Source organism: Enhydra lutris, unplaced genomic scaffold (assembly GCF_002288905.1).
Source record: "Enhydra lutris kenyoni isolate GAN:26980312 unplaced genomic scaffold, ASM228890v2 scaffoldscaffold40, whole genome shotgun sequence".
Taxonomy (NCBI): domain Eukaryota; kingdom Metazoa; phylum Chordata; class Mammalia; order Carnivora; family Mustelidae; genus Enhydra; species Enhydra lutris.
Genome location: NW_019154124.1, coordinates 207,423 through 233,077, shown reverse-complemented (window position 1 = coordinate 233,077; position 25,655 = coordinate 207,423). Strand labels below are relative to the sequence as shown.

The following is a 25,655-nucleotide window of genomic DNA, read 5'->3' as shown; positions in this document are numbered from 1 at the left end:
GTAGAAAAATAAACAATTTTTTTTCACCAACTTCCCACACACTGAACATTTTGTTTTATACCCATGCTTTTAGAAATACACATACCTGTAAATAATTATCCAACTTGTAGTGTGTACACATGTATATTTCTATTAGTTCTAAAGTAGAGTTGCCAAGAGTAGAGTAGATGCTAATGCTGTTGAGGACTGGCATGCACCCAACAAAATTACCTCATCTCATCCACACAACTCCAGAAGATTAGTCACTGTAACTCCATTTTACAGATGAGAAATTATGTCACAGAGAGTTCAGGTAGCTATAGAACCACGATTTAAGCTCAGGCACATGGGGTTTAGAGTCCAAGCACTTAATCCCTCCAACACCCTATCTTCCCTGTGTTAGTGCAGCTCTCATGGGATTCTCGTAATATCAGGAAACACAATGCCCGTGAAACATTGAGCTAGGTCAGAGCACAGCCACCACTCATAGGACATGTTATACTGTCACCACCAGAGCATCTTAACCAAATGAGTCTGAATCTCCTGACCTTTGAAGGAGAAATAACCTGGGCACCTTCACTGGCTGTGGCTTCCCTGGGGCCAATGCCTCAAAGGAGACATCATAAGGACTATCTCAGGGCAAGAATTAGAAATGTAGAATTGACCTTCCTACAACCAATGCTGAGTTGGAAGACTCAGTTGTCACGCTGTCCCTTATATCGGACTCTCAATTAGATTGCACCAAATGAAAGTACACAGAGACCAAAGTAGACTTTTGATTGTTTTTATTTTTCCTATTATGAAAAATACTACAAACTTCAGGTAACAAGTATGGTGGCTTCCAGGTATGTAAAATAAAAGACTTACAGGCAATCATGTGGTTAAAGGGCCCCTGGAGAACATGACAAGAAGATGCATGTTGGCTGTACTCAGAGGCATGGGAACAGGGTGGCTGAGGAACTGGTGGACATTAAGGAGAGAGAGCAGTGTTGAAGCCCCTGTGGATGCCCTCTGGTCCAAATTCTGAGTCATGACGGAATTTGTTCTTGATGCAGATTGAAAGCTTCTGTATGCCCAGTGGTTTGTAAACTGGTAATGCAACAATGACACAGTAGAAAAAGACACAGGTGAACTGAAATACCCAGTCTCCAAAAGAAGTCCCACTAGATCCTCAGCAGACACTTTTAAGGACAATAGCCAATGGGAAGCATTGTGTTAGGAACTCTTCTCATTGGCATAGATTGCTGGTCTCCCAAGTAGAAGGATGACCATGATGGTGGAGTAGACCAGGCTCTTCAGGAAGAGGAGGAGGTACATATAGTAGGCAGATGTGTTCATGAGCTGCAGCTGCTCTAAAAGGAACATTTTATTAATTTCATGTGTTATTTAATATACATTTCTGATGACTTAGATTGAAGTGACACTCTCACACCAGCACAACTGGGTAATAAACAACTCTATCACCATTACCATCACCACCATCACCACCACCAAGACAACTCAGAACCCACTTTTCAGGTCAAGTCAGTCAAACACTTGTGAAATTCACCTGGGATTTCCAAAGTACTAAAAAGTTAAAAAAACACAGCCTTTTTTGTTTATAATGAATGAATCCATAGGGAAAAAGACATTGGCAATAAATAGCTTTTAATATTTCTTTGTCCCCACCATGTCTCTAAATAAGTACAAATTAAATGTCACTAATTTTGAGAACTTTTAATGCAAAGCTTAAACCATATTTAATTTTTCAATAACCTATGAGATTATTATTTTCATTCCCATTTTACAGTAAACTCAGGACCAGGAGAGAAACCATTTGCCTGATTTCATGTAACCAGTAAGTACTAGAATCCAGGTTTCAATCCCAGCAACACCATATTCAAGAGCACTTTCTCAACTGCTCTTTAATTCTCCACCTCCATGTGCAATAAATAACCAAGACATCAAAATGATTAAGCAAAACTATAAAGTTGGATGATGGTGATGATGAAGATCAGAGCCCAGAAGTTCCTTGATATTGAACAAGGAGAGTGGATCAGCAGAGCTAGAACCAAAGCTCTTCATCACTACCGTTGTTCCTATGTGGGGAGAAAGAGCCAGGAGCTAGTACTTAACGGTGTAGCAGCTAAGTGAGATACCTATGCTAGACATTTCACATATGTCACATTATATCTTCTATGACTGAGTTAGGTGTTATTTGTGTCATTTTTGGTGGGTTCAGAAAATGTAAATAGTTTACCCATATTCATGTAATTTATAATTAAAAGAGTGGAGTTTAAGTCCAATCTGTGGCACTTGAAACCCTAAACTCACATCCACTCTTCATGTGTGCACCTGTCTCAGGACCTTGGTTTTGGGATTTCAGGAAGAATAAAAATTAAGGTAGTATATGAACTCTAGATTTGGATGGTCTGGGATGAAGCCATAGATCTCACTGTGTGGTGTGGAGACTTAAATAATTTCAGTTCAGTGACCTCATGTGTAAAGTGGGAATAAAATCATTCATAGTGAGTATTAAGGAACTAAATAAAATGCACTCACAGTTCAGCACAACACCTTCTGTACAAGAAGCTCTCTGTCAGTTCATGTTATTAACTACCAGCAAGAACAAAATTTTTTTAAAAAATCTAGAAGCAACTTGATAACATGTTTTCCTCAGTCAATAGAAACAAAAGCTACAAAAATGAATGAAGTTCATCGCTGAAGGAATTCAGAACACATCCAAACCAACATTTGTAAAGGACACTCCTGAAAAATGATGGATTGACTTTAAATATCACTCAGTGTATTTTGCAAGATCCTGCCATTCTGAGTTTTCTCCCTGAAACCAGGGAAGTTCAACAGTTATGCTGATCAGATGGGAAAATGTTATAGTGTAACATAAAGGCAAACATAGATTAAAAACTAACCATTTTCATCATTCAGAGAAGCTTTTGTGGAGTTAATAGCAGCAAGCTCTAAAAGAAATGAGAACAAGTATTCCATTGTTTATATCTTTCTTTGACATTGTCTCTGTTGTGGCTATATGGGTAGATGGATGGTAGATGATAGATAGATAGATAGATAGATAGATGATGATAGATGATAGATAGATAGATAGATGTTAGTTGTAGAAATAAAAAATTAGGGTTGCTGGGATCCTCTGCAGCCCAACATAGACAAGAGGCCAGTGAAGCAGATCCACCTCCTCTGATCATTCTTGGCAAGATCCCATCAAAGCAGTACCACAAGCCTGGCAACACACAAACTGTCCAGACAAGGGCCAACAGCACTCCACAATGAGTCCTGCTCCAGGGAGAGGGGAAGACAACCACACACCACTCTGTGGCCCCAGCAGTAGGCTGGAGATAGGCAGCTGGTCTAACTGCTGGCCCCACACACCAACAAAAGCTTCTCAGAGGACAACATAAGGAAAGTGCCCTGCAGTTTGGTGCTACTTAATTTCTGGCAAACACCTCAACCAATTCAAGCCCAAGGCAGCCCCAGACCAACTCACTAACACTACAGGCACTGGACTCTGCCTACAACAGGTGGAGAGTCATTGCAGGCTGGGCTGAAGGCAAACACTTCCCAGCCACAACAAGAGGGTGCACACAACACACAGAAGAGACACCCCCGAAGCACCATTTTCTGGTGAAAAGGAGATATTGTATTGCCAGGCACTACAGGACCTCTTCTTCATAAAGTCACTACTTCAGTGTGGGAGACATAGCTGACTTACCTAACACATAGAAACATACACAGCACTAGGCAAAGTGGGGAGACAGAGGAATATGTCTCAAATGAAAGAGTAGAGCAAAATCATAACAATAGACCTAAAAAAAAAAGAAAGGAAATAAGTTAACATGTCTGATAGTGAGTTAAAGTAATTCTTATGAAGATATTTGCCATGAGACCCTCCACAAAGAGATAGGAGACCTAAAAAAGAACCAGTTAGAGATAATGGACTTTCATTAAATGAAAATAAAAGTCCACTGAAATACATAGCAAATAAGTGAAAGTAGAAGAGATCAGCAACCTGGAGGACGGAGTAAAGGAAAGTAATCAAGCTGAGCAGATGAGAGAAGAAAAGTATACAAATGAGAATAGATCCAAGGAACTCAGTGACACTGTCAAGCATTACAGTTGTATGATACAGATCCCAGAAGGAGAAGAGTGAGAAAAGGGGACCAAAGATTTATTTGAAGACATAATAGCTGAGAATTTCCTGAATCTGGAGAGGGAAAGAGAAATCCAGATCCAGGAGGTACAAAGATCCCCCAACAAAACCAACCCAAAGAGGTCTGTACCAAAACACAAAGTAAATAAGATGGCCAAAAGTAGTGATAAAGAGAAAATTTTAAAAGAAGCAAGAGAGATGAAAGCATTTACATACAAGGGAACCCCCTTAGGCTATTGTGGGTTTTTCAGCAGAAACTTTACAGGCCAGAAGAAGGTGGCAAGATACATTCAAAGTGCTAAAAGGAAAATACCTATAGCCAACAATACACTATCCAGCAAGACTTTCATTCAGAATAGAAGGAGAGATAGAGTTTCCCAGAAAACATAAGTTAAATGCAAAACCAGCCACATCCCCATCACACATAATGCCATCAGCCTATGAGTCCCATCCACAATCCAGCCAACCTCCTGCCTGAGTTAGTACACATGGCCTGCCACCTGCTCAATGCCAAGTGAACATACCTTCACCTCAGATTGACAAGGGCCCAAAGTGACACTCTTCCACCTAAATTCCAGCCCTGTGCTCAAGTTTGTGCACAAGAGTGGGCATAATTATAACAGCAGAATGAAGAAACCCAAATAATGACATTAATTCTGTGCAATACATAGTAGATAAAAAGAGATTGCTAGGCTGAAAATACCTCCAACAAGCATATCAAAGAATAATACATACAGCATGATTCTGGCTAGTAAAAGAAATGAAACCAGGAAAAATAAAATAAGACTAGAAAAATAAAACAAGATGAAATCAGAGAGGGAGACAAACCATAAGAGACTCTTAATCATAGGAAACAAACTGAAGGTTGCTGGAGAGGAGGGGAGTGAGAGGATCAGGTAGCTGGGTGATGGGCATTAAGGAGAGCACTGGATGGAATGAGCATCGGGTGTTATATACAACTAATGAATCACTGAACTCTACCTCTAAAACCAATAATATACTATATGATAATTAATTGAATTTAAATTAAAAAATGAACTCCCCCACACAAAAAAATTAGGACTGTCTGTATAATCTTACTCTGGTTAGTTTTAGGAAAGGATATAAATAAATACAATAAATATAGGAATAAATTCATCCATGTTATGTCTTCAACAGCAAACATTTTCACTGAAATAATTTCATCTCCTCTTCATCACAGTTTAGGTGAAAGCAAAGGTAAATGTTTAACTCTACTTTGATCATTGGACTAGATAAGAATATGTGAAATAACAAAAATTCAACTGAGTAAATTTTAAAAATCTAATTGGCTGTATATATCAAACTATTCATGAATTGAGCATCATCCTATCAGCAAGTAGAGGGAAACTCCATAAACCTACAGGAGAGGTTTTTCAAAATAGTAGTGAAAAAGAAATTATCAGCAAGGAATCCATTTCTTTAGGCAAGGCCATTCTCCTCAGGGGAATAGATGGGGCCAATGAGTAAACATCCTAGTGCTGACCAAGAAATTCCCATGTCAACTGGTTAAAGGCTGCAATTCTAGGTGTTGAAACTGCAGCTGGGTAGGAATGAAGACTCTAATGACTTGTGGCCTTAAGCTAAGTGAGTGCATTTTGAGCGTGGTTTTCCTATTTAACAACACTGCCTTTTGATCATCTCTCAGCTTAACTGAGAGATGGGTACTAGGCTGAATGTATTAACACCACTCTCAGCAACTTCTCTGAAGTTCTCACAGTATTTGATGTTCTCCTGGGTGATATTCACAGGTCTTGACATTTTTGCTTAACCCTTGTGATAGTCACAGGTTACCACTTCAGCTTTACCATTTTTAAGTTAGTCATTCTCTTCATTCTTTTTGATGTTCCAGTCTTAGAAAGATCATTTGCTTGGAGATTACTGGCTTTGAATTTGCATGTCAAGCTTCTGAGAGAACATAAACCACCAGGCAGATTATTTTGATGTCTGTAAACAGGATAATTCCCCCCATGTTTGAAGAGCTATTTGATGCCATTGGCCCCAAGGCTCAAAGCAATTAAAATCAAATAAGTGAGAAAGCCCCTGCTGAAGGAATCACTCTGTTAAGCCAAATGGCTCGCAACATGAACTGATATTATTGGTCTTTAACTTCCCCAATAATGTTCACCTGAGTATAGCATGTAGCGTTGCCTATAGCACAGATCTAGCCTTGCTCAGCTAAATCATAATCAAGGGGTATCTTGCTTTTAAGAACTTTGTTTTGTCCAGAGTCTATGGACTTTTTCTGGGTACCCATTGCTTCAGGAGGGATTCTGCAACAATTTTTAAAATGGAGGAGAAGATCTTGATCATACCTCATTTCAATGATCCCTAACCATGGAAGTAGGTACCAGCCAAAGGAATGAATCCTGATGGCTTCTTGGTAGTCCTACTAACTCAGGCTATATCTTTAACGGAGTCAACCAATGAGATGTCTTATTTACCTTGAGAAAAATTAGAACCAGGGTTAGGTTTTCTGCTAGCCCAAAATAAAAATTTGCTCTAAAGTCCAGAGTTTAACCCCTTTAGCAATGACCTGGAGATACAGGCTATTGCCAGAGTAAAAGAAAAGAGGGAGAAAGGATTTCATATTTAGTTAAAGTATGAAATCTTGAACCCTTGTTCAGGTGAAAGCAATCTACTTGGATATCAGCTACTTCTCTTTCTCTCAATTTGATACAGAAACTCCAGGGTCTAGGCAGAACCAGGTATCAGATGGAGACTTCTGTAGCTGTGTGATGTGCACCTGAGGCTTAATACCTTTTTGACAGTAGGAGCACTAGGTAAGATCCCTCTTTTACTGGGATTCGAGGGGTGTCTTCCTCTGACAATGTGTGTAAAATACCTAATCACCAGGCTCCAACCTGTGACTGAGAGGACACTTTTAATTGTTTTCTAAGAAGGTTTCTGTAACCTGGTGATAACAGGCTTGAACATCAAACATTAGAGACTTATATTAGCTGGTCAGACTAGCAGGTGATACAAAGGATCAACAGAAGGTTGTAAAGAGACAATTCCAGAAAATTTGCAAGGTTTTCCTAAAGATTCCTAAGATTTTCCCTGTGAAATAGGGGCCTTGATCACTGGAGATCACAGAAGGTGTGCCCCAAGGAGGAACCCATTTTTAACCATGTCTTTGCCACAATGAGAGCATCAGCCCCTTGACAAGGAAAGGCTTAAACCCATTCAGAAAATACACAGACAATGACAAGGGCATATTAACAACACATACTGACAGTGGAATGAAGTCCAACTGCAGGTGTTCAGAGAGTCCAGAGGGAGGAGGCATGAAGCCTCCCAAGAGTAAACAGTTGTTCTGGGATTATAGACCTGATAAATTAGACATTGATGGTAAACTGTTTCATACTTTTGAGGTCTCCAATTGATGGTTACCATGCCATTTCCCCAAGATTCAAAAAGAAGCTTTTAAGATTTTGCAATTTTTTACTCACCTCCGTGGCTCTGTCAGTTAAGCAACTGCATTCAGCTAAGGTCCTGATCCCAAGGTGCTGGGTTGGAGCCCTGCATCAGGCTCTCTGCTCAGTAGGAAGTCTGCTTTTCTCTCTCCATCTCCCCCACTTGTTTTATCTCTCTCTGTCAAATAAATAAAACTTTTAAAAATAAAGATTTTGTAATTTTGCTATATATCTGTAATCTGGGACTATAGATCTTAGGTGGAAATAAACAGATGTGTCAGAAAAAATAAATAAAAATTTAAAAAAGAAAAATAAACAGGTTTATCAGAAAATGGTGAGCTACTCTCTGTAGAATTTACGGAACCCATTAGCTAAGATTTTATGTTTCTCAGAGGCAAACTAACACCTAACACTGTCTAGAATTGAGGATTTTCTGTTTTACAGGGTAGCTCCTTGTATGAAGTTTTCTTGAGGTTGATGGGTAACCTACTGCTGATCCAACCCATTTCCTGACCAACATGTGCTATCAGGGGAATGTTCTTGAGGTAGCAAATGCTCTTACAGCCTCTAAATGCTTGACTCATGCCCACCAATTTTTGTGGCTTTTTCCTCCTTCCTCTGGTAGCAGTAGCCTTTATCTACACTCAAGACTAACAATTATGTGCACACTAGTGTATGGACAGTAAGAGATGTTACTGAGTTCTGGCCATAGGAAGACTCTGCACCACCAACAATTCTGGAAACTTGCTGAGGTTCCCACCTGGGGAACTTGGTCTGAAAGGCTAGGGGCTTGGCCGTGGGCTGATCCTTCAGCCAGTTAAGTTGGACCCTGGGCAAATATACCAGCTCAATAGGGCTCCAGAGAAACATGCCAGCTTAACTTAACACTGGCATAGCACTCTGCCAGCCCAAACTGACCTGGCCTGTAAAGCAAAACCAATTAGTTTAGAAGTTTGAACACAAAGAGAATGGAGATTACAACCAAAAAAATCTCACCCACTGCCCTTGGAACAAGTGAGAAAGATCCTGAAATCAAAGGGCTCACAGTTACCACCTCTGTGTTTTGCTTTGTCTCTAAATGCCCCTGGGAGTCCAGTTCAGATTCCATCACTGCCATCAAATATGTTAAAGAACAAAAACTTGGGACACCTGGGTGGCTCAGTAGGTTAAGTCTCTGCCTTCAGCTCAGGTCATGATCTCAGGGTCCTCGGATCGAGCCCCATATCGGGCTCTCTGCTCAGTGGGGAGCCTGTTCCCCCTTCCCTCTGTCTGCCTCTCTGCCTACTTGTGATCTCTCTCTCTGTGTCAAATAAATAAATAAAATCTTTAAAGAAAAAAAAGAACAAAAATTCAACTACATAAATGTTAAAGATCTAATGGTGCTATTATTCAATCAGTCAATGAATCACACAGCATCCCATCTAGGAAGGAGATGAGAACTCAGAGAGGGAGAAGAAAAAAGAAAATTCTTAACAAAGAATTCATTGTTTTAGGTAAGGTCAGCCTCTGAGAGGAACGGAAGGGGTCATCAGGAAAACTCTTGGTACTGACCAGGAAATTCCCATGTTGGCTGGGTAAATGTTACTATTCTGGGTTAGGTATTAAGTCCTGGTTTAGTGACTTGCAACCTTAAGCTAAGTGTTGTCATTTTGGGTATGTGAGGTTTTTTGTTTTTATTTTTGTTTTTGTTTTTTCAATGCTCCAAGAAGACAAAGTTTTACTTCAGAAATTTCAACTTGTATATAGAAAACTCTTCACAGGTGTTATTATGTGCTTGTTCCCCACTGCTTAAAAGGTGCTTGTGAATCACAGAGAAAAGCACAAACTGATTCCTTCTTTATGGGCCTTCTGTGGCCTTGTTTTGTACTGTTAATGCTAGGACTTGACTGAGTCTAATGAATTACTGGGTCACAGTGGGGCCAGAGCACATTCTTCTGTCTGCTGACACTGTATGAATATGACCAGTGTCTACACCAATGGAGCTCCTTTGGGACACCATGCTCGAATCATGCCTAAATCATAGGTACCCTGAGTGATTAGGAAAAGTACATTTGCATTACTGTAGTGATCCTTCTTGGGAGAGTAGTTCATCCTGCATCCCTTCCAGGCCTGGCATTCATTAGGACTGCAATAATGTTTGCTGAGAAGTTTTACCAATGGTAAGAAATATATTCATTGTGTAGAATGTAAGAACTTTTAACATGTAAGCCTCATCAAATCTTTATTGCAGGGTGTCAGCTTCTGCTATGTCCTCAGCTTGCCTTCTGTTCCCTCATCAATACTAAAACCTCAGTAGCCAAATTACTATCTCTGGTTGAGCTGTGATTTGGCTCCATCAAATGAACATTTTGTCCCCTATAACTCATTGTTTATGGGTTACACTTTGAGTAGAGCAAGATTGAAGTGAGAAGGACTGTGATGCTGAGAAGTACATTCTTGAAAGATTGTTGTTATGCTCTTATTTCTTGATCAAGTAAAATCATCAAAAGCGGACACTGAACATTTCTTTTGTGTGAAGTTGCTACATGCTCTTATGTGTATTGTTTCATTTAATCCATGAAATGACTATAAAAAATATCACCATGACATTAATATTTATGATGATCAAACTGACATGAGAAAAGCTAAGTGAATTTGTCTTTCATTTTTTCTCTGTATGTTCCATAGGCCATGCTATTTTTTTAAGATTTATTATTTATTTTGGGAAAGAGAGAGAAAGAGAGAGAACGAGCACAGGGGAAAGAGGCAGATGGAAGAAAACTCAAGCAGACTCCATGCTAAGCATGGAGCCCAATGCCACACCTTGATCTCAAGAGCCTGATATCATGACCTAAGCTGAATAAGGAGCCACCCAGGTGCCCCCAAAGCCCAAACTATTTGAATTCTATTGGGAAATAGCATGACATTTATTAACATAAATGGAACAACATTAGAGAAAAATTTCTATTTGCTTGTTTTCATTAATACTTAACAGAAAATGGGGGGTCATCCCTTTGAAACAAAGAGTTCTGGGAGATTATATTCATGTTTATATGCACATACCTTTGTATATAGAAGGAAAAAGAATCCCTTGATCAATTTTTCTTCTATCACTCTCATGGTTGACGATACATTTGTGTTCTTCATCCATTGATGCTCCAGTCACAGTCAGCCAGCTGAATTTCATGTGTGTGTCATTAGTCTTCACAGTGTCTCCCTGCTGGGATTTCAGAATTGTTTTGTCATCCTTTTCTCCCCAATCTATCTTGATAACATTAGGGGGAAAATCCTCAAGAAAACAAAGATATGTTCCAGCCCTATGGAATTTTATTTCAGTAATTGAAGGAAGAAAAATTGTGGGCTTGGGAGAAATATCTTCATCAGGACTTTTATATGTTTAAGAAAGTGGAATAACAATTAAAACATAATTAGAGGGCACCTGAGTGGCTCAGTCAGTTAAGTGTCTTTGGACCCAGTCATGACCCCAGGGTCTTGGGATGGAGCTCCACATCAGGCTTTCTGCTCAAGGGGGAGGCTGCCTCCCCCGCTCTCTCTGTCTGCTGCTCTGGCTATTGGTGCTTTCTCTCCCTTTGTCAAATAAATAAATAAAACATTAAAAAAATAATTAGAGAAACACAAACATGGTGTGGTTACACCCAGAAATAATTAAAGGAAGGAAAGTTGCTATAGGATTTGTGCTTACTGTGGCTTTTCATCCACAGAGGGTTATGACATGCTTATTTTCTTAGTTTCTATGGGAAAAGAGATTCTAGAGGTGTGTAACTTGCCCAAAGTTACAGTTGTAAAGAGACTAGATCAAAATATGGAATATTTTAAAACAAAACACAGTCACTTCTTTGAATGGGAATCCATCAAGTTGATATTTTAGTTATAAATATGGATTCCATGACCATTTCTTTCTTTTTTTTTTTTTTAAGACAAGTCTTTTATTTGGTAGTATTTAATTTTAAATTAGTGAAGTGTATCCACCTTTTTAAAAAAAGATTATTTATTTATTTATTTGACAGAGAGAGATCACAAGTAGGCAGAGAGGCAGGCAGAGAGAGAGGAGGAAGCAGGCTCCCTGCCAAGCAGAGAGCCTGATGCAAGGCTCAATCCCAGGACCCCAGGGTCATGACCTGAGCCAAAGGCAGAGGCTTTAACTCACTGAGCTACCCAGCTGCCCCCCCATGCCCATTTCTAATACTGTAATTCTTCTCCTTGATTTTTGATTTTATAGAACAACTCCTCACATCTGAAGCACTTCAGGATTTTGAGTAGGGCAATGTTTAATGCTGCACCTCCAAATTATTTACAATGCCTGAAATTTAGAAACAAAATGACTATATTTCCAAAACTTGTATTTAAAAAATTTTTGATTATTTTCAGAAATGTTCTTAGAGTAACCTAATCAAGTAATGCAGGTTTCAGAATTTTGTTCTGCCTTAGGAAATATTCACTAAAAGTACAATCTATATTGGAATTTCATTTGAAGTCACCTTGGCTAAGAAGACACCATATTTTGACTCTTAGCATCTCTCTCCAAATATGAATCTGTCCTACAAGACTGCTGAACCTGTTGTAGTACCCCTCAGTTTTATTTCATTTTATCTGCTGAATAAAGTTCTATCTAATGGTGTCATGTTAACAGTCATGATCAGAATTTCTTGCAGATATAATGACAAATTATAATGAAACATCATGGTTCTCAAGGCATGTCCCTTGAAGCCTGGATTATTTCTTGGTTATACATGTATTATTAATTAATGATTTAAGTTACAAACAGTAGAACTCTTTCCAATTTGAGTTCCAACTGGAACTCAAATGCTTTAGTAATTTTCTCTTTCCACTAGTTTGGAATTAGAATAATAATTTCATGGACCATTTCCTAAGAAAAGAAGAGTTGGATTTCTCCCTTGAGAGGAAAGGAAAAAGAATTCTTCAGAATTTTTGCCTATGCATAAAAGCTCCTTATTTTTATACTAAATGAGTAAGCAAACAATGAGGCTTTTTTTTCATACCGTAAGTAGAAATTAGGTCATAATGTACTTGTTTTAATTTTGTACATCTTCTTTATAGTACAAATAGTATTTTACTGATTATAATAGTAAGACACTGTATATTTCCTCAACCATATACTTTGCTTTTAATTTTAAAAGCTCATTATATAAAGCAAAATTTATTTTTCAAAGTACACAGTATTTACATCATTTTTGCCTCAAGTCAATATAGTAAAGAATCTAGTTTTCACCTTAAAAAGTTTGGTTTTTATAGGAATACTTTTGATTCATTATAATAAAGCACTTGAAAATCAAATAATGAACTTGGAATAATCTGGATGATAAGACACTATGTTTACCTCCTGTCACTTTGCCTTACTTAGATTCCTGAAGTTTCATTCTTGTCAGGATAAGAAGGTATCTTGAACTTCCATAATTTTTTCAATGTGATAGCTAGCTGAGCATTAAATAGTATTCTTGATTATATATGGTTTGTGCTTATATTTTATGGAATTATGTTACATGTTTTTTCATTCAGTATTCCTTTTTCTAAAAATATCTTATTTATTTATTTTAGAGAGAGAGTAGGGGGAGAGCAACAGAACAAGAGGAGAGTAAGATTCCAGAGCAGACTCTATGCTCAGCCTGGAGCCCAACATTGAGCTCAGGACTCAATCCCACTACCCTGAGTTCATGACCAGATGCTTAATTGAAGAGCCACCCAAGTGCCCCTCAACATTCTTAACTAAACTTATTAAGAGTGTTTTTTTAATGGCCATAATCATTTTCATTCACTTATAAAATAGAAACCGGTTTATTCTTTTTTTCATTTTTATTTATTTTTTAAATTTCTTTTCAGTGTTCCGGAGTTCATTGTTTATATACCACACCCAGTGCTCCATGCAATATGTGCCCTCCATAATACCTACCACCAGGCTTACCCAACCTCCCACCCCTCCCCCCCCAAAACCCTCAGTTTGTTTCTCAGAATCCATAGTCTCGTGGTTCATCTCCCCCTCCAGTTTCCCCCAACTCACTTCTCTCCATCTCCCCATGTCCTCTGTGTTATTCCTTATGCCTCACAAATAAGTGAAACCATATGATAATTGACTCTCTCTGCTTGACTTATTTCACTAATGTAATCTCTTCCAGTCCTGTCCATGTTGATGCAAACGTGGGTATTCATCCTTTCTGATGGAGGCATAATATTCCATAGTATATAGAGATAGTTTCTTCTTTATCCATTCATCCGCTGAAGGGCATCTTGGTTCTTTTCACAGTTTGGAGACTGTGGTCATTGCTGCTGCTATGAACATTGGGGTACAGATGGCCCTTCTTTTCACTACATCTGTATCTTTGGGGTAAATACCCAGTAATGCAATCGCAGAGTCATAGAGTAGCTCTATATTTAATTTCTTAAGGAATCTCCACACTGTTTTCCAAAGTGGTTGCACCAACATGCATTCCCACCAACAGTGTAAGAGGAGAAACTGGTTTATAAAATAAATATTTTTATAATATATTTATATTATAAACATAATATAAATATTAAAATATATATTTATAAATATATAAAAATATAATATATTTATATTATAATATTCATAATCAGAAAAAAATTCAGGTAAATTGCCCGAGTTGTATATATTTGATGGATATAAAACAGTATGAATTCTATATAAATTAACCAAGTACAATGACATTTTCAATTAAGTATGGTATTTTGTATCTGCATATTAATATTGATTCAAAATTCCTCTATTTTTATTCTCATCATTTTTGTTACAAAAAAACTGAGGGTTTTGGAGGGGAAGGGGTGGGGAGTTAGGTGAACTGGTGATGGGTATTAATTTGGGCATGTATTGCATGGAGCACTGGATGTGGTGCATAAGTAATGAATCTTGGAAAACTGAAAAAATAAAATTAAATTTTAAAAATACTTAAAATTATTTCTTATATAAATATGAATTTCAAAGTTACGACATTTTTAACTATATTTAAAAGTAGTAACTGTATTTCTAAATGAATTCCTAAGTGTTTTCTAAATAAAATTTAAAATTTTAATTTTTTTTTCTACTAAATACCAGTATGAAGCCCAAACATTTTGGTGTCAGACATGGTATCATAAGATAAAGGACTAAGATTTAAGTAGATATAACAACTTACAAATACCAAAAAAATTAATATTTTATTTTGATTTCATTTTTGTGTCAAGTTAGGGAAAAGTCCATTAAACAAATACCTCTAAATTCAGGGGTTTTGTGTATCATTTTACAGTAAGGTAACTTTCCACTAGAGTGGTTAGAAGTAGAGCCAAATCTTCAGAAGAATTTCTGCTCTGTCAGTATGATTGGCTACAAATCACTCTCCATACTGGATACAATCATCCCTTTAGATTTGAAATGGGGCAACATCTATGCAGCACCTGTTATGTGTTAGACAATGTGCCAAGTACCTGATTTACGGTCTCTCATTTGATTTTCATATGCCTCCCTCATACATCCTGTTATCCCATCTTTTGGATTAGGAAACTGAGGCCAGAGAATAATCACCCAAGTTCACATAAGCAGTAAGTGCTGGAGTCAGATCTCGAGGTCAGCCTGAGTCCAAAGTGCAGGCTTTCTGCCAACTTCCTTTCACCACCAGAAAAGGCAATGTGTCAACTCACACAAATTATCTGTCATGATCAACTTTGTTCTTGGGACAAATGTTTTCAAGACAATTACACATGTAGTGCATGAACACTTCATGCAAGTCCACTAAGACACAAGGTCAGATGCTATTACAGTGTTTGCACAATGTTATCTATGCTGACCTTTACTGTAAAGATTAGTATAGAAATCTTTCCTAAGATAACCACATCTAGACATGCTATGAAAATGAGAAATCATAATTATCATTACCATTATTATTAGCAATTTGTTTGTGATGACTGTGTTCTCCAACATGACATTTTAATCTCATGAGACCAAACCTTCCCTTACTAATGGGAATGCAGTATTTGGGGATAACAATTGGACCTATGTAAATTATGCACCAAGATTTATTCCTTTGTTTGCATCTCTCTTTGCTCTACTAGGTCTGGAATTATCTGAACCATGGTCACTGAAAGTGTGTCTTTCACACACAATTATTAGGGAATCACTTGTCATATCTTATCTGATGCCTTTCCAGTGATAAGAAAATCAAAGTTAGTAAAATTAGTAAAGTAAAGAAGTTAGCAAAGCCTAGTAATAAGGGGTCACTTCATGGAACAGATTTACCTGTGCTGTCCAAAGCAAATGGCATTTTCCCCCACCAGCAGCACAGTCTATGAACATTCCAAGCTCTCATCAGAAAAATCTACCTCAAACTGATTTTCTTCTAGTTCATGTCTAAAGTTTAGCTTCAAACTTCTACAGTGGGCCTTCATGATGGAACAATGAAATCAGTGGCTGGTTGCCTTGACCTCCAAGCCTCTTATTGTCACATTAGAGTCCTAGACTCTCACCTGCCTGACCAAGTCTGCTGAAGGTCACTATCTGTGAATAACATTAAATATCATGGGGCCTATAATAAGGATGCAGTGGTAACATGAAGTGCATTTGTTAAAGACCATTTCTTCCATTTTATAAAATGTATATGGAAGGCAATGTGTACTCCTTCACTTCACATTGATCTTAAATGATTCAGTCATTGAAGTCCTTTTCTCATTTTATGGTGGGAAAAACATATTTCAAAATTTGGTGTGCTTCATTTTCTCAGTTAATAAAAAGTATGTACTCTAATACATTTTTCTCTTACCTTTGAAGATAAAATTGTACCCTATGCTTTGTGCTAGATAATCACAGGCCTTTCTTCTTCTGTTTTCATTTCCTTAGTTCTTTTATTCTATTTTTATTCCATTGCCTAACTCTTTTCATATTTTATCTTAGCGCTTTTCAAATAGATTTTGAAAATAGGGAGTATAAATAAATGAGATTATGCTGAGTGAAATAAGTGAAACAGAGAGATTCAATTATCATATGGTCTCACTTACTTGTGGAGCATAAGGAATAACATGGAGGACATTGGGAGAAGGAAAGGAGAAGGGAGTTGGGGGAAATTGGAGGAGGAGATGAACCGTGAGAGAATGTAGACTCTGAGAAACAAACTGAGGGTTTTGGAGAGGAGGTGGTGGGGAGTTGGGTGAGCCTGATATTAAGGAGGGCACATATTGTATGGAGCACTGGGTCTGATGCATAAACAATGAATCTTGGAACACTGAAAAAATAAAGTTAAAAAAAAAAAAACACCCCACAATAGCTTGGTCTAACTACTTTTAAAACTTCTAATAAAAAGTTAAATGTATATAAATAAACTTTTTCAAGACCTGAAAAATAAATAAATAAATACATAAATAAATAAGAAATAGTTTGTGCACTAGAGCTTTTTCTTTTTCAGCCCTAGAGCTTGATATTTAGGTGAGGTCTATATCAAAGGTGACATGAAAAATGGGAGAAGACATTTGCAAATCCTGCTCTGTGATATAGATGCAAAACATTTAGAATTCAAACAAGCTGAAATGCCAGAGCAGAAGATGAAGCTTTCACTCCAAAATTAAGCCTCATAAAACAGAGGTTGCCTTATGTTTTAGTTTGGGCAACCTCTCATTTTAAAAGATGGTCTTCCAATACTCTTCTTTGATTAAACAATGCACTTGGACAAGATATCAACCTGAAATAGACTCAATTAAAGTCAGTTTAGAGCTAGTATCAGTAAAAAATAAATACATAAATAAATAAGTTTAATATGGATTTGGTAAATATTACATGGCATTAAAGTCTCTATACTCTATGCTTACATTGTACATACACATAATAACAAAATAAATGAAAAAAAAAGGCTTTTATTTTTTAAGTGGATAAATGTGTCTTCCAATAAAATATCCAAAGACATCATCATTAAGGTATCCCCAGAAACTCAGACCCTAAGATGACTTTGAAAATTTGCTCCAATATATACATTTTAGATAGAGCTGAAGAATCTGAACAAAATTTTTAATGAAATGTGAGGTTAAAAAAAAAGTGGTATTTCTCATGCTATTTATAATAATATAATTTTTAATTTGTAGATATAATCTAATGAATGATATAATCTAATAATCTCACTCACACACATTGGAGAGTCTGATTTTACCTTTTCTCACTATGTTTTGGAAACCTGTAAATCTTTTCTCTTAAAAGATTTTCATGTATTGTACCAGTTCTTTTCCTAGATGCCAGTTCCTAGATGCCATTCCTAGATGTACCAGTTCTTTTCCTAGATCTCCTTTTCCAGGAGATGCGTTCCCTCTGTTTCTGCAACTTAGAGTTACTACTTCTATGATTTTACAGAGGAACAAAATAGAAATATTGTATTTTAATATTCAATATATGAATGTTCAATATTTTATAGGTATATATTTTTGTATTTCTACACATTGAGGGGATGGATATCTGGTTTGATTATAAAGTAATTTCTTTCCAGAATTCAGTCCTCTCTGATACAAGAACAGATGAGTTTTTAGAGTATGAAATATTAATGATGATCTCTTAAGCCATTTATTACTGAAAAACTGTTCCTTTGAACTCCAAATTACCCTAACAAGTTCCAGGATATTGATTTAAAACCCTGAGCTGCTCTTCAGAAGATCCTATTTAGTTTGGTCTTTCTGCAGCTGTCCCAGCAGGAGTGCAAAGGCAGCTCTGAGTTCTGCAACTGAGACCTGCATGTAGTACAACTGCTCCTGTTCTTCTGCTAGCTTCCATAGCCCCAGCAGATTTGATCCCAATACAGAAAGATTGAATGGAATGGTGTCCAAAGGACTTGCCCTTTTATAAAAATACCCTAAATTTCACATTGTGAAAATTTAATAAGTGCAGATTCAACATAACTTCCTTGATGTCTTGGGAGGAAGAGAAGCAATTTTAGTGCCATGATTAGAAATGGAAGCATTGTTTTCTGCATGAGGAGTCATACAAATTTTGAGCTATTACTATTACACATTCAATTACATAGTCTATTTAAAACGTCAGACTACAAAAGACTATATATTCAGAATACATTTATGGCTTAATGTTTCTCATAGCATATAATGGTTAGACCATGCAGTAAGGAACAAACAAGTATCTATTGGGTCCCAAACTTTGCCATAGTAACTAGTCATGTGAATGTAGGCAAATAACGAACTCTCTAAACCTCAGTTTCCCATCAGAGAAATTGGAATAAGAAGATCCCCTGTATAATGCTCTTAAGGATTGAGATAAGGCACAGAAACAAGGCAGTATGGTGTCTGACTCTCACTAAATATTAGTTAATAGTATTATTGTCTTTAATTGGATGGTTTGAGGCCCATTTATCAAATTTTCTGCTAAGCAAATATGCAGATTTTATAAGCAATAAATATTATATAAATTAAGAAAGCAAAGGCGTTCCTGAATCCGACATTTTATGCATCTGGCAATCACAGGCCAAAATACATGTGGCTCAATCAAGCAGCAATCTAGAATACTTATCCACTAGGCTACAAGCTTTTTGAGTGTTGTGACTGTGTCTTGTGCACCCTTTTACCTCTAGTGTCAAGCATAGAAACTGTGTTCAATAAATCAACAAACAAGGATGTAAAACCATGCTGAGAGCTTCCTTTCATGGACTCGAGATGAAATGGTTTTCTGAGCTCACAAATTTCATTAAGCTGGACCATCTCTAGGCAATATCACAAGAGGCACAATAGCACAGATTTTGACTAAACTCAGTCTACCCACTAAGGAGCTAGAGTAATAATATTATGTTGATTTATTGATGTTCTATAGTCATCCACTGTAAAGGCTAAATTTTTTGCACGCTCTTAAGGATGAGATTAAAAGCAATCATATAGATTAGAGAAAGAGCACTACAGCTACTTCATCAAAGAATGTCTCACTTTAAAAGGCCACCTACATGGAAAACATCTTGAATCAATAACTTACACAAATGTATCAAAGACACGGTCACAGAAATATTTTTATTTCAAGCCTGTACCTATGCTTTTGTGTATAAGTTTTCCAAAAGTGGAATTTCAATCTGCTTTCAAGCTGGCAAGTCAATAAACATTTTACAAAGTAGTTTTGTTTCCATATATCAAGACCAGGAGCTGAAAAATTGCAGTCCATATGCTAAGTAGATTCTACATTGTTTGTTTGTTTTTTTATTCATTCACAGGACCAAAAAAGAACAAAGTTACTTACCAGGAGGAGTTACTATGAGCATAGACTCCTCTGCCAATATTTTGATTCAGCATGGTTAGAGGTTATCTATCACACTTAAAGCTTCTACAAAAATGTGAGCCTTCTTCTGAGCTTCATGGCAGGACCAGCAGGTAGAAACCTTACACTGGTGATTTTACCTTCTGAATTCTTTGAAATTCCTTGAATACAGGCTTCATGACATCTAATATTTTATAAGTTTCCCTCCAATTAATTGACCCAAATATCTGTTTGATGGAGGCAGCAATGATGGAGAAGTGCTGATAGAAAATGGAGATGATGAGAGCAAATAAAAAGAAAGAGAAAGGTGGGGGTGGAAGGGAAAGAGAAAGGAATGAAGGAAGGAAGGGAGGGAGGGAGGGGGAAGAAAGAAAGAAAGAAAGAAAGAAAGAAAGAAAGAAAGAAAGAAAGAAAGAAAGGAAGAAAGAAAGAAAGAAAAGAAAGAAAGAAAAAGAAAGAAAGAAAGAAAGGAAGGAAGGAAGGAAGGAAGAAAATAAAGAGAAAAAGAAGATCAGAACTGACTGGTCAACAAATGACTTTTCTAAATTACCAGGAACAGTATTCAGAGAATAAAGAGATTTTGTTTTCCAGGTGCTTGAGTGTGTGCTCGAGTGTGTGAAACTGCTCAGATATGCATCAAAGAAAAACCTCTTCTGTTCTCACCAACACCAGGGCTACTGTGTCAGAAATTTAGGATTGTGTTTCTGAAAGAGGTTATGCTTCTCTAACCAAAAAAGTGAACATACCAACAGAAATACATTTGAAAAATGTGAAAAATCATTTCCATTTTTAGAAAGCCACACTAATCTTTATCAGGGAAAGCAAAGTGAGAAAATACTTTCTGTGATGTCAATATTTTCTTGGAATAAAAGGAGAAATTTGTAGAATTCTATCTCCCACAGAAAAAAATAGATTCCTTATTAAAACTCAAATTGGAAAATAAGCCCTCTGATATGTTGAAAGAAGAAGCATCTTGGAAGGTATTCTATGATCTTTGGAAATATACCTGCAGCCTTGCCTCTGTGTATAACTAGACTTGGACAAGACATTTGCCCTCCCTGGTTTCCCACATCCCACTTGCTGTGTGAACATTAGGCTACGTATGTGCAAAAGGCCCTTCCTGTACCAACAGCTTATGAAGCAGTGATTAAGAGTGGCAAAGGGTCTGCTGTGGCTGCTCAAGTGAGAAAGGAGTTAAAGATTAGTAATGGAGAAGGTTTTCTTACAGATCCCTTCTGACTTTGAGACGTTGTAAGATCCTAGCATGCACAAAAATAGCAGGGGGCTTCCTCAGACTTAAAGACATTAAGGATTATCAGGAAAAAGACTCTGTTGTCTTTTTTATCCGTACCCAAGCAGGAATTGGGCTTCTCTTGTTCATAATCTTGGATGACCCATTCACGTTTCAGTGGTTTTCCAATTTTGTTGGTGCCACTGCACAATGGCTTCTCCAGGAAAACCCTAGGGAGCTTGCAACCTATGTGCACACTTCTGTCCACTGTTAGGGTAAAGGAGATTTGATTCTGAGAAATTCTTATTTGGATATCTTCATTTGAAAAGGAGAGAAATCAAAGGCCCTTGAACAAGTTGACAGTGGACATAAAAACAAGACAGGAGTAGAGTCAACCTACATATCCAAGCTGAAGACACATGTACATACATGGGGTTGACATTGTCCCTGACTAGTCAGAAATCTCTGCATGAAGGGATGTGCATCAGGACTGGGGAAGCAGTGGTAGCCCTGTTTTTCAGAGGCAATGACAAAGAGAGAAAGTTTTGCTTTGGAACCAAGGAAAGACTTTCTCAGTAAGATCTGTCTCAGTGTTAATTTTATTATGTTCCTGTTGTAGGACTATTAGATCCCAGAAGACCTCACCAAAACCCCCATCTATAATAATTCAATGTTATCTTCCTTCTGGGAGCACAGAAGGACACTGGCCTCCACAGTTTTCCTTTAGGTTTTCTTTAAACATACCTATCATTGAGCTCTTTTTCTCTCTGAGTTATAGATTTTTCACTGTATTTGACAAGAGTGTGGAGAAGTATAAGGCCATCATGAAAATTGGAAGAAAAGACTTATTATGTATATAATAACAATGAAATAATAATTCCACACCTTTATGCAGAAATACAAACATTTTATAGATCAGCAGTTTGAAGAAAGTTCACAGATTTGGGGGAATGTTAAAAATTACCATAGTGGGGCACCTGGGTGGTTCAGTGGGTTAAAGCCTCTGCCTTCAGCTCAGGTCATGGTCCTAGTGTCCTGGGATCAAGCCCCACATCGGGCTCTGTGCTCTGCAGGGAGCCTGCTTCCACCTCTCTCTATCTGTCTGCTTCTCTGCCTACTTGAGATCTCTGTCTGTCAAATAAATAAATAAAATCTTTAAGAAAAAAAAATTACCATAGTTATTGCTTTAGGTGCTATGATGATGCAAAATTCTTCTGTGAGTAAGAAAAAATCTTGGAGGAAAAAAATCTGTTGTTTTATTACTCTGGATTCTTTTCCTATTCACAATTCTTAGCTTTTCAAAATAAACGGTTGTGTTGTTTGAGGGCAATGTAAGATGTAACTTAAAGAGTCCCTGAGTTCCTATGTGAGTTGAGATGACTCAGTGAAGCAGTTCAGTTGTAATGGGAAAGGCCACTGTGACGTGTTGACCCTACACATCACAGTGGCCTTTCCCATTACAACTGAACTGCTTCACTGAGTCATCTCAGTGGGTGAGCCTGGTGATGGGTATTAAGGAGGGCATGTATTGCATGGAGCACTGGGTGTGGTGCATTAAAAATGAGTCTTGGAACACTGAAAAAAATAAATTAAAAAGCAACAACAATAGTATAAGAGCATTCCTCTTTCTCCACATCCTCTCCAACATTTGTTGTTTCCTGCCTTGTTAATCTTTGTCCTTCTAACTAGTGATGGACATTTTTTCATGTGTCTGCCCCAGCCTGGGATGCCTTTGTGCTCCTGTGTTATTTCATCTTCCCAGTACCAGTGCTTATAACCGCTCCCTCTCTCTTCCATTTATTTTCTGATACTTGTCCACAGGATCATGGCTCCCCAATTTATACCTCGAAACTGGCCACCGGAGGTATTCTGTTTGTATAGATCCTGACATATCTTCTTACATCTCAGGCTGATTTCAGGCTGTTCAGAGTGGTCTGGCAGATATCCTGCTTAATTCAGGGGACTGGTTGAAATAGGGTCCCCTATTCTTCCACCATCTTGCCCCCCTCTTGAGTCTTCTCCTTGTTCTGCTCCCCAGAGATAGTCTGTCTCTTGAACTTTCTGAGTTCTATTCCACTGTGATATTTACTCAAGATTTGCTAGCATGTTGGTGAAAGGTCAGGGAAGGAGACATTCTCTGATATTTTTATTAAGTTTCAATTTTAAGCAGACAGAATGAAACTGGTTCATAAGGACATAGCCTTTACAAGTATTCCTGCCTCTTTTCCAGAGGTGGAACTTTTCAGTCCTTTCTTCCTCCTCCAGATATGGTAGATACCCTTCTACTTCAGACCATGGTTTTGATGCCCACCTTTCTGCAGATGTATACATGTTACTTTTGGACCCAGGGGAAATGTTCTGCAGAAAGTTTCAGTGGTTGCCTTCTTTACCTTCCCTTAACTGCAGTGAGATTCCACAAGGTCCTTCCCCTGTAGATGAAGTCACTCTTTTTCTACAGTGGTGATGGGGTAGATTAGGTGGGTGGATTTCAACAGTAGATATTTTCCCCTCCTATAGCAACAAGGGAAGCTTTCGCTGAATTGTCTCTGATCTCCCCTGCAAGAATTTTGTGAGGTTCCTGGAGAAGACACTTAAAAGTTGAAGGAAAATACCATTTGTATATTCCCAAAAGTTTACAATCTCCCACTAGATAACTGAGCTCTTATTATTGCATTAAAAATTTTATTTTAATTTTGTGACCAGGTGAATGTATTTGACAACGTCTGTCCAGGGTGAGCAAACGCTCACCTTCTGTTTCCCCCTGCAAAGGATTGTCTATCTCCAGACTTTTTTTTAAAAGATTTTATTTATGCATTTGACAGAGAGAGAGAGGTCACAAGTAGGCAGAGAGGCAGGCAGGTGTGGGGGAAGCAGGCTCCCCACTGAGCAGAGAGCCCAATGCAGGCCTTGATCCCAGGACCCTGAGATCATGACCCAAGCCGAAGGCAGAGGCTTAACCCACTGAGCCACCCAGGCACCCTACCTCCAGATTTTTAAGTCACATACCCTACAACCTCATTTCTCTGATGGACTCAAAGTATTATGTTTCATTCCTGCTTTTTTTGGATATTATTGTAAAATGGCAGCAGTGCCATTTTCAGCTCTCTACATCTCTGAGCAATTGTGGGTCTTCTGCCACTTTTTTGTTTTTGTTTTTCTATTTTTCTTATATTAAAATTCTACCAAATACTGAGCACCTGGTTGGCTCAGTTGCTTAAGGATCTGCTTATCATTCAGATTGTGAATCTCAGGTTTTAGGATTAAGTCCTGCATTGGGCTCCCTGCTCCATAGGGAGCCTGCCTCTGCTTTTCTCTTTCCTTCTCTCATGAATATATTAAAAAATATATTTTTTGAAAGATAATAAATAAAAAATATTAAAATAAAATAAAATTCTACCAAAAACAGAAGAAAAGTACATTTTAGGTGACTTCTGCCTAAATTCTACTATTTGTCTTTCCTATTTTTTAATTGCGTTTCTTTTATTGTTGAGTAGTGATATTTCTCTCAGTACTCAGGCTTTCCCCTGATTTGTCTTTTGAAAGTATCTTTTTCTACTCTGACTTTACCTGACATTTTCCATTTTCCTCTTTTTTTTTTTCAGTCTTGCAAAAGCAGAAATGTCAAATTTGAGGAAATGCCATTTATCAAATTTTTCTTTTATGATCTTGCTTTTGGTGTTCTAGATAAGGAATCTATGCTTAACCCAAGGTCACAAATATTTTCTTCTGTATTTTCATCTAGAAGTTTTATTTTTTAGGTTATACATTTACAACATAGGAAACATTTTTACAGAAAGAAATGCAGGAAGAGAGGGAACACCAGCTGGGGGAGTGGGAGATGAAGAAGCAGGCTTTCTGCCGAGCAGGGAGCCTGATGCTGGGCTTGATCCCAGGACCCTGGGATCATGACCTGAACCGAAGTCAGATGCTTAATAACTATGCCACCCAGGCACCCCCATTAGAAAACATTTTAGTTTGTGTATATGGTGGTTGGTATTAATTGAGTTGTTCTTGTTTTGTTTTGCTTTTTCACATAGATGGACAATTGTTCTAATACCATTTATTGAAAAGTCTATTCTCTGCTCATTGGATTTCCTTGGCACCATGTTAGAAATTAGTTAACTACTTAAGTGTTGCCTTAGTCCAAAATTATTTTCCTGTTATCTATGCATATATGAATTCACCAATACTCCACTCTCTTGATCATTGAGACTTAAGAGTAAATGTTAAAACTCTTTACAAAACTGGTTTGGCAATGGTATGCCCTTTGCTTTTCCATACGAATTTTGCAACCAGTTTACTGATTTCTTAGAAAAGTTCTCCTTGGATTTTCACTGGGATTACATTGAATCTATTTACCCTTTGGGGGGACTTTTGACATCTTATACTTATGAGTCTTCGAATCTATGAACATGACAGTATTCCTTGTTTTTGCACCACACCCAGTGCTCCATGCAATCTGTGCCCTCTCTAATACCCACCACCTGGTTCCCCCAACCTCCTACCCCCCGCCGCTTCAAGCCCCTCAGATTGTTTTTCAGAGTCCATAGTCTCTCATGGTTCACCTCCCCTTCCAATTTCTCTCAACTCCCTTCTCCTCTCTAACTCCCTTGTCTTCCATGCTATTTG

At 37.7% G+C, this 25,655-nt stretch overlaps 1 protein-coding gene across 1 annotated transcript in view; it reads right to left on the bottom strand.

Moving 5' to 3' along the window:
- Positions 1–1,194: 1,194 nt before the first annotated feature.
- The window catches only part of LOC111155229, a 51,070-nt gene continuing 26,609 nt past the window's right edge, over positions 1,195–25,655 (bottom strand). Inside the window, 5 exon segments of the mRNA XM_022515349.1 lie at positions 1,195–1,331; positions 2,889–2,936; positions 8,569–8,694; positions 10,615–10,937; positions 12,911–12,929. Coding sequence (XP_022371057.1) covers positions 1,195–1,331; positions 2,889–2,936; positions 8,569–8,694; positions 10,615–10,937; positions 12,911–12,929 — 653 coding nt within the window.